The sequence below is a fragment of the Malania oleifera genome, chromosome 11, assembly GCF_029873635.1.
Source record: "Malania oleifera isolate guangnan ecotype guangnan chromosome 11, ASM2987363v1, whole genome shotgun sequence".
In the NCBI taxonomy this organism is placed as follows: domain Eukaryota; kingdom Viridiplantae; phylum Streptophyta; class Magnoliopsida; order Santalales; family Ximeniaceae; genus Malania; species Malania oleifera.
In genome coordinates, this window is record NC_080427.1 from 54,527,877 (window position 1) to 54,537,830 (window position 9,954).

Below are 9,954 nucleotides of genomic sequence, written 5' to 3' on the forward strand. Positions count from 1 at the left end.
GTGTTTTGCCAATCGTCTATCACCCTTCTGGTCATTTAAAAAACCCAGTTGTTCAGTGAAAGGCGCCTGACTCCTTGTTGACAGGCGATTGCCACCTTACTGCTTGTGCTTTTTATTCATGTAATACACTGACAGCCGACTGCTGGAGTCCTTACTGTCAACTGTCAAGCAGCAAAATTTAAAAAACATAACCAACATATTTTGAAATATTCATTTGCTTGGGGCTCAAACTTATTTAAATCTTGGACCCTACTCCAAGTAAACTTGGGGAAGAAGTTAGATACTTTTCTATATCTATAAATACACCCAAGTTTAATTGATTCAATACACAAGAATTCAATTCAGCATTCAAAATCTTTCTCAAGTGTTCTGAAATTCTCAAAACTCTCTCTTGCTGTAAATTGGCACGAAGTTTACTGAAGTCTTGCTGATTCTCTCACTAATATTGTGCTACAACTATTAATTCTTTCATCCATTAAAAGAATCATATGGTGAAATACTTCTAATGCTTCAATCTGAATTTCATTTTTTGAATTACATTGAAGTATATAGTTTTGAACTGTACTAATTAGCTCTTTAAGAAGCAATTATTTGTACATATATTTGATTTGTATCTTGTAGATTGACGATTCCAAGGATTGTTTGGATCATTAGCTAAGCAAGAGGATATCGCTTAGAGAGGCGGGCTCTAACCTATTTGAAGGAGTGACCGAACGAGGGTACATCGTTTGGAGAGGCGGGCTCTAGCCGACTGAAGGAGTGTGTAAACAGTCTTGTTCCACCCGGGCAAGGAACTAATTTTAGTAATCCTTTGGTGGTTTGCCAAAGGCGAGGACGTAGGCTGGGTATAAGCCGAACCTCATAAAAATCCAGGTCTCACTTTCTCTTTCCCTTACTTTTTATTTTCAACACATATAAATTGTGTGGATGATTTAAATTCTTAATCATTTATACTACGAAGTTTGGAAATTAAGTAAACTGAAGTATAAATTGTTTTTGGATTTGTGGAAACAGAAAGGGAGTACGTTGGTTGATCAATACTTTGCGGAAACCACAAAGGAGTACGTTGTTTGGTCAACACCCCAAAGACTCTTTAACTAAAAGTTTATTTAAAGTTTGGGCTTTTGGAAAGAGTGTTGGATTTTATATTGCATATCATATTGAAGAAGCTATATCATTCACTACAGGGCTTGGTTCAAATTTATATCCATAGGGCTTATATGAACAAACAACCATTTTAAGTTCTTACATTACTCAAAGTGCTGTATATTTCAATCTTGGTTTGGTTGTTTGCTTTCAAAATTGTGGTTGGATGGTTTGGTTGATTGATTACTTGAATGATTAAATGTTTGTGTGGTTGTGGATTAAATAAATAAATAACTGTTGCTGAAAGTTTGAAGAATCAACAATAAGTTAAGAATTCCCAAAAGGATTTAAAAGAAAATTTTTAAAACCCAATTCACCCCACCCCCCTCTCTTGGGACTGCACCTTTGTTTTCAAGCTAGTTTCAATTTTTGTGAGTGTTTGTAAGAACTTTAATGCATTTAAGTTATGTTTAAAGTCCCTGGATATGTAATATTGTCGTATGGACTAAGATGGGTTTTGTATTATATTATGGTTTGTAATATGGATATTTGGAGACCTTTGTGTATAAGAGTAATTTAGAACTCTGATAATGTTTTGGAGAATGTTTCTTTTATTTTCGCTGCATTTATATAATGATTATGATATCAAGTACACAAACGTCACTAAAGTAGCACCCCGAGCAGGGCAAAATTCTTCATAGCTTGTAAGTCTTTGTGCATTTTCATTGCAAGACTCAAAGGCTCTTTTGTGCTTATTGTTAAAAATATTTTTGTAAGCTAGATCCAACATCTCCTATACTTCATTTTGAAAATATTTTTGGAGACATTATTGTTTAAGCTTTATATCTTTGAAGAGTTCTTAACATAAAATTCTTTTAAATCAAAGATCGCTATCTCTTACATTATTTGATAAATACTCTATTGAGAGATATTTCACATAAACTTAATTGAGCATTAATTCTTATCATAAAAGAGTGCATTTAAGCTCAAAGTTGTACATTATCTACTTGTTGTAGAAGCATTCTACTTGTACACAATTTTTTTAATGTTGTATTCCGGACGCATGGTGGGAAGATGATTGTATTGTCCTTTAAAGTACACCGGATTGGTTCAGAATCGATTAGGAGGACTAGGAGCACCGTCCTGAAGGAGAGTTGTAATCGGTGTCGCTCCACCCGTTTATATTAAGTGAGCATTAGTGGAATCCTTAGGCTGGTTAGTTAGAGGTGGGGACATAGGCACAGTTGCCGAACCTTGATAACATATCGTGTGTCACTATTCCTTTATTTTCTTTACATTTCTGTCCTTGCTTGCTTATTTATATCTACTGGATTCATTGCACTGGTATTTAGATACATTTTTGTGATTGCTTGAGAAATACTGGAACTGTCTTATCTGCCTAGCGTATCTAAACGTCTTTATATCTGTTGGATTGGAATCGTTTAGAAAAGACCCTAGGTTGAGTTATACTGGTTGTGGATAGAAATAGAATTGACTTGACCTAACTTTTTTTTTTTAAATATCCAATTCAAGCCCCCCTTTTGGATTACACCAAAAACATTAATTGGTATCAGAGCCTCGTTGCAAAAAGTTTAACCGTTTATACTAAAGATCGCAATGACTCCATTTGGTGTATCCCCATTCGGTGAGTAACAATTGTTTACTAGGCCTCTAGTTTTTTTTGTGGTATGGATTACACCACCTGGAAACAACGAATGAGCATATTTATAAAATCAATGGATTGGAGGGCCTGACAAATAACTATTAAAGGAAATTATATGCAAATGAATAAAAATTATATTAGCTTAGTGCATGCAAATACAAATGTCATGGATATGTTGTACTGCGCTTTAGATTCTAATGTTTTTCATAATATCATGACATGTAAATGTGCGAGAGAAATTTAAGAAGAACTAGATAGGAGATATGGAGGAGCAGAAGAGAGGGAAGCCACCACTCTGGATGCTTCAAGCTCTATCGATCAAGAAGTGGTAAATCATGGGCTTAATGCATTATCAGACAAAGTGGTACATGTTTCCTATTCTACATCAATTGATAATGCATTTGATGATTCTTTTGCTGAATGTTGTGATACATCTTGTGTTGAATCATCTATTGTATCTATTGATTATTCTGATGCATGCAATAATTATGATGATAAATATTATGACAATTTTTGTGACAAATCATATGTTGAGCCTAATGACAAAAGCATGCCTTCGTATGAAGAATTAGAAAAGGATTCAATTAAAATGCATAAGTTTCTAGTTAAAGTATCTAAGCAGAAAATCTTTTTGAAAAACGAAAGTAAAATGTTGGCAATACAATTAGAAAATCTTAAAGATTATCACGCCTCCTTAGAAAAGAAAAAGATTAAGATATTGACAATTATCTGCTTGGAGGAAGAAATGGATGATTATTTTAGAATAGCACCTAAAGCTAAAAATGAAAAGAATACTCATGTTAAACCATTAAAAGTTAAAAAGAAAAATATTTTCAAAAAGGGTTCATGTTTAATTTATCAAACCCAATGTCATGCCTCGTCAAGTAAAAAATGGAAATAAATTAATGAAAATATTTTATTATTAAAAAAACCCACTTATAAGCATAAAAGAAGAACAATTTAGAAAATTTATTTTAATCCTATCAAATATGACTCAACGATATACATTGAGTTTAATTATATTATAAGCCCAAATCTAAAATACAGTTGATGCTAATCTAGTAGTGTTTGTACATTACTATTCTTTAATTTTAATACCATAAATGCATATCATCTGACAAGTATAATTAATAAAAGTTAATAAATTAAATGCAAGCCCAAACTAAGCTCATAAAAAGTATGCATATATATAAATAAATAAATAAATATATATATATATATATATATATATATAGTCTATTTTCTTTTTCTTTTTCTTTTGGGTGCTGTGATTGTATTAGGGCATCCAAAGTAGGAGTTAACCCATGGATGAGACCATTGGAAGTCATTAAAATTATCAATTGCTTGCTTCCTCACCTCTCAATGAGGATATAGTTAAATTGCATGCTCGAATCTCTAATGGGGACATTTTGTGAAGTTTAGTTTGTGGAATCAAAGTAGAAATAAAATACTTAGTATGTAACAACATAATCATTTAAAAAAAAAAAAAGTTGATAGTATAAGATAACTAGAGAAGGTATGCAAATGGATATTTTTTATGAAAATATTTATATATAAGAAGGTTTAAATTATTTATATATATCCACTTATATTAGAATGACATCAGTTGTTTCTAAACTAATTCTCTTAGGATGAATTTATTTTGTAGAACAAAACTAAATTAAACGTAATTAGACTAAAGAAACCCCCTAGTCTATCTGGTCTCTTAGTTTGCTACATCAAAAATAGACATACTAAGCTTCCTTAACCACGTCAAACCACTTATACCCCATAAAAAAAAAAATGCACCCTTCATAATAGTTATTCTATGCTTACTCTATTTCATTTCATTCACCAAACGCAATATTAGGGTCCATAGAGCTTTTGAGGTAGTGAATTGGAACCAAAAGCAAACTCAAACGCTTCTTGCCACTTCTATTTGAGTTACACCTACTTTCATGCTGTAGTTTTCCTTCCAACTAAAATTTGAATACAACTGACATTCTACCTCTTTACTTCATGACAACATACATATAAGGAGTGGCCTAATAATGACATTGCTTCAATGATGCCCATCCTTTTAGTTTTTTTTTTTTTCTAGTACATTTTGGAGAAGATGAAGATCCATTTGAAGGCTTGGGATATACATTTGTGATAGTTTAGCAAATGCAAAGTTTGCTAGATCTAGACACATGCAACTGCATAAAATATCAAAACCTTCATTGATAAAGCATCTCCACTAAATCCATTTCCGGCCTCTTCACTTCATCTTGAGTATATATCTCAAATGGCATATTGGAATCCATATTGTTGCTCTCATCAACCACATAATCGCAAGGCTTCTCATGATGATCACCAAGAACACGTCCAAAACTGCTGTATTTTTCTGGAAACATGTTCGTATCAAAAAGAAATTCCATCAACCCACCAGCAGCATAGTAGTTATTATTTGGGACAATAGGGTTCTGATAATCTGAGTTAAAATCTGTGCATTCTTGTTGCAGTATTCTTTCAATCATTTTATGGTCAACCCCTTCCACATCTAAGGGTGTGCTTTTCTTGTGACCCTTTTTTGTTGAAGATGAATTTGAAACACTCTTGATGTAATTCTGCAACAGTGTGTTCATGGGATGTTTTTGGCTTTTACGCTTTGAAAATTGCCTTCTTTTGGTTGCATTCCAATGATTCTTTACAGTATTCTCAGTTCTTCCTGGCAACCTCTTTGCAATTTCTGCCCATTTATTCCCCAAATCTTTGTGGGCTTGAACTAGCATCTTGTCCTCTTCCTCGGTCCAAATATCCTTCTGCAAACATAAAAACAATCATGAAATAATATGAAATGATGTATGCCTGCATCAAGATATATGTTTGTGCATATAATGTGTGTGTGTGCGGGCATGTGCAAGTATTCATTGAAATACATGTTAATTTATAATTTTATAAGAAAACGATTCTTCAGTTTTTTTAAAAAATTTGTGAGAAGATATGTTGCTTTTATTTTTATATAACCAAGGTTTTTTTTTTCAATCTTATCCCAAAAAAAATTAGTTTATCCAATTTGTATTTGGGCATATTAGAACTTATTGACAAATGATATTTGTGAAATTCTTAATGTTATTTCTTTTAGCCTTTTAAGTGTAATTTTTTTTATGAGAATAAGGCATAGTGAAACTAGAAAAAAAATCAAATGAAAAATATATAGATCAATTTAAATAAGAAAGTGGGCTTGGTAATATTCACAAAGCTTTTATTGCAAATGCAAAAAAAATGGAAATTAAATTATTTGATAAGAAAACACGTTCATAAATCATCAAACATACATCATGCATATATTTATATATGTATGCATCTATGACGAAGTATGTCTGTGTGTATGTATGATATTTATATACGTAAACAAAAAATGTGTGTGTAAGGAAGCTGCAAAAGAAGGAGAAGGAGAAGGAGACGGAGAAGGAGAAGAAATTAACCCTAATATCAGGCCTCAAATGATTATGCCATCTCTCTCGACATTGTTTCCCTACTCTTCCATTTAGCATCTTTGCAATAATAGACCACTTTTTCATCCCATACTGTTCTACTAGTTGCACCAACAACCTGCACACAAAGGTTAATTTGGTTGATCTATCAATTCGTTATATACATATATTTGATTAACAACTCATATACTTTTAAAAATTCAAATAAAAATGAAAAATGGACAAATTAAGAAATCTAAACCTATAAAAAAAAAAAAAAATTAGGCAGTTCTAAATTAATCAAAATATAAAATAAAATAAAATAATTGAATTAACATTCTACCTGTCTTCTTCAGGAGTCCATTGGCCTTTAACAATATTAGGTTTCTCATGGTCTTTGACTTTGTCTTTTAACTGCAAGCTTCCCTTTTTCTTCATATCACCTTCCTTATGATGCCCATTTTTAGAAGTAATGCATGAAACTTGGTCATCAAGTCGTTTGCATGTGTCCATAAATCCAAATTCTTGAAAACTAACAAATGGAGGATATATCTGCAAGCTTTGTTCCATCTGAGCAAGATTAGTTCTCTGATGATGATTAGTAGGATGATGATGATCCAAAATGGCTTTGATTCCTTGGTGAAAGTCATGCTTTACTCCATTTACACTTCCACTTTCATTTCCATAAGCTTCAATTGAATCAAAACATGGGGTTGGAAGCTGGAGAAAGGGATTTGGTGAAGATCTCTCTATGGAAACTTGATCAACAGGGTAAAAATCTTGATATGGTGCTCCTTCAAATTGCAAACCTTCCATAGAAGAAAACCCATTTCCAAAATTATCTAGTTCGAATGAATTTTGGAGAATGGTTGGAAGGAAACCAAGATCTTCTCTGAAGTTTTTATCAAACTCCATGCAAGAAAAGAGGGCAGGAAAAGAGAGCACGAAGAGAGAAAGAAGGTTAATTCTAATGAAATGGCTCTTGCAGACTTCGTTGATGATAAAGGTTGGTCAATAAATCATCTATCCTTATTAATTCTTGACCCTTGATTTAAAGGCTAATGAACGACTCACATTACTTGGTGATTGTGACTCTTAAGCTTCCTACTCAGCAAAAGCTGAGTAGGAAAAAGTTAGTAATCATTAGATTGCTATAAAAAAATTTATTATCTATTTTTAAAAAATTAAAATTCTTAGACTATTTAAAGCCGTGTAGTTGTCATTTAAAACAGATTCTAATATGCATACCCCACTAATTCAATGGTCATCACCATTAAAAATTTTGTTTAAAGACTTTTTCATTCTATTTTTTTGAAGTGCAAATAAGTAGAGTGAAGTTGATGGAGGATAATAGTTGCAATTTTTTTTTAGCATAAATAAAGCCCCTATGATGCATGAGCATATCTATTTTTTACTCTGGCTAGCTATTTTCGACCTACTACTATAGTCAAATAATAATGTAATGGAGCTGAAGCTGGGAACTAAAATAGAAAATTTAACAATTCTTAGAGGGTGTTAAGAATGATTTATGTACACCAACTTCTACCCATGATTTCTGTTCATAAGCGATATAAAGCACGTGTAGCAAAGGATATTCTCACATGAGAGTAGTAGATAATACCAAATTCCAAGTTATTAACATTAATCAAAGGTGTATAATGCAGCTAGATCTAATCTCAATAAAGCTCATTCGCAAAATTGAAAAACACTAGTTTTGTGAATGAACCTTATATGTTGATGTACCATATGAAGTTAAGCTTTGTTATAGTTACCTAGAGTTCTAGGAAGAGTTATTTATAAAACGAGTAGTTGCTTTTAAATTCAAAAGTGACTTTTAATTCTAAGAGGGTGCTTCGTTTTTTTTTTTTTTTTTTAAAATAAAATTTTAAATTGTTTTAGATCTTAAAAGCTACTTACAAAATTTCTACATCCATATTTAGGAAGTATTTTTACTAATTTGTTAGAGTTGCATTCATTTCCTACTAAAAAATTGAGATAGCATTACAATTGAAAGCATACAAGAAGAATACCAAAAGAGATGAGTGATAAAAGAAAAGGAGATGAAAAGGCAAAGATTACATTGACAAAAATGGTACAAATGAACTAATTCAATCATGTTTTTAGAGAAAATTATAGTTTAATAAGTTTTATCCAGTTATTGCTAAGACATTATTTAATTAACAAATTCAAGTTCTAAGAGAATGTTTTCTTTTTAAGCTTAATTTACTTGTTTCTCCAATTTTAGAAATACTTAAGTAAATGATTAATAAAGTTTCTTTTTGTTTCAATAAGTAAATTAATTACTTTAGTCATTCCTTATTTGCTAGAGAATCAAGCTAAAAAAAAAGAAAGTGATTAATGAAATGTTTTCTTATTGTTAAAAAGCACGTTTTGCCAACAACTATAAAGGACAAGTATTAAGAAACATATTTTAACGACTAATTTGGTAGATTTTGGACACCAAAGATGGTTCAACAATATACTCTTAATTCAATTGTACTATGTTTGTAATGCCCCTGACCCGCCACGTCGGGTCCAGAGTGTTATGAGACCAACACGTGTCTCTGATACCACTCATGCAACGGAACTAATAAAATAACCTCAAACAAAATATACTAGAATTCTATATCAACATATGCAGATTCATATAATTACAATCTCATTCTTCATATTACAAAATCATAATTAAAATATATTAAACGTAAAACTAAATACATATCCGTTCTGATATATTCAACTCACAAAAACTACCCCACCCTGGAGCTATCTAAGTTCGATCACTTGGTTAACCTGAAAAGATTAAATCATTGACAGGGTGAGACATCTCTTAGTAAGAAAAAAATAATTTACAACAATGTGTGGCTGAAGTGTTTAATAAATAATTAAAATATCCATACAAACGCATTCATCATCCAATAGTAGCCAAGATAACGCACTCATAATCACAACATGGTCAACTTCTCTGCCACCCAATCACATGCCCACATATATGATTATTTTAACTGATAAATTCTGAGAATAGGGAAGTCTACCTGGTCATACAAGTAGATTCCCTCTACTCTAGTGCTAACACCAGGGCACTCAGCTTTCTCACTAAGCCCTCGGATTATATATTTAGGTAAAGTCTCCGAAAATAGGGAAGGTCACCTGTGTAACACCCCGACCCCGAGGGGCCTGGGATATTAACTTTTTACTACTGATTTACAGCGGAAGCAAATAAACTCAATTTTTATTAAACCAGAACGCTAATTATCCATATTACAATCATTTATTTTAAAAGAAGGAAAATTACACAAACATAAATATCTGAAACCATACTAATATTTCTAATCAATCTTTATTTTTCTAATCCCCACCCACATGCTTGCTAAGCCTGATTCCCGACATGTCCTTCAGAGTTATCTGAAATAAAATATGATTGGGATGAGACGACGCTCAGTAAGTAAATAAGATTATTATTAGTGTGTGACCAAAATGAGTTTTTAAAGAACAATAATGAATACTATAACTTCAAGATTTCTTTTAGAATAAACATAAATTTAACAATTTCTGCATAAAACTTTTTTCATCAATTTCAACAGTAAATTTTTAAATCATATACTATAACTGCTAAATTAAACTTTTAACTTTAAAACTGTAAAAATATTTAATGATAAACATACATATACTTTTCCTTATACGTTTTCCTTAGATCGTCATATAAGCACCAAAATGATCCTTTTCACGTAAACTTACACTTTTCCTTCAAATTATCAGTAACTTTGTACA

General features: G+C 31.6%; 1 protein-coding gene across 1 annotated transcript; it reads right to left on the minus strand.

Annotated features, from left to right (window-relative positions):
* Nucleotides 1–4,947: 4,947 nt before the first annotated feature.
* On the minus strand, nt 4,948–7,101 carry LOC131167553 (transcription factor MYB118-like). Its single transcript, XM_058126355.1, has 3 exons — nt 6,530–7,101; nt 6,199–6,325; nt 4,948–5,532 (listed from the first exon to the last, which is right to left on the minus strand). The coding sequence occupies exons 1-3, from the start codon at nt 7,099–7,101 to the stop codon at nt 4,948–4,950; spliced, it is 1,284 nt and encodes a 427-aa protein (XP_057982338.1).
* Between the last annotated feature and the right edge of the window lie 2,853 nt (nt 7,102–9,954).

Bases quoted from the DNA above. Each gene is read 5' to 3' on its own strand.
- LOC131167553 (XM_058126355.1), bottom strand. From the start codon at position 7,101: ATGGAGTTTGATAAAAACTTCAGAGAAGATCTTGGTTTCCTTCCAACC. The intron at 6,326-6,529 runs GTAGAATGTTAA...CTTTGTGTGCAG, and splicing joins TGGACTCCTGAAGAAGACAG to GTTGTTGGTGCAACTAGTAG. The intron at 5,533-6,198 runs GTTAATTTCTTC...TTATGTTTGCAG, and splicing joins ATTTGAGGCCTGATATTAGG to AAGGATATTTGGACCGAGGA.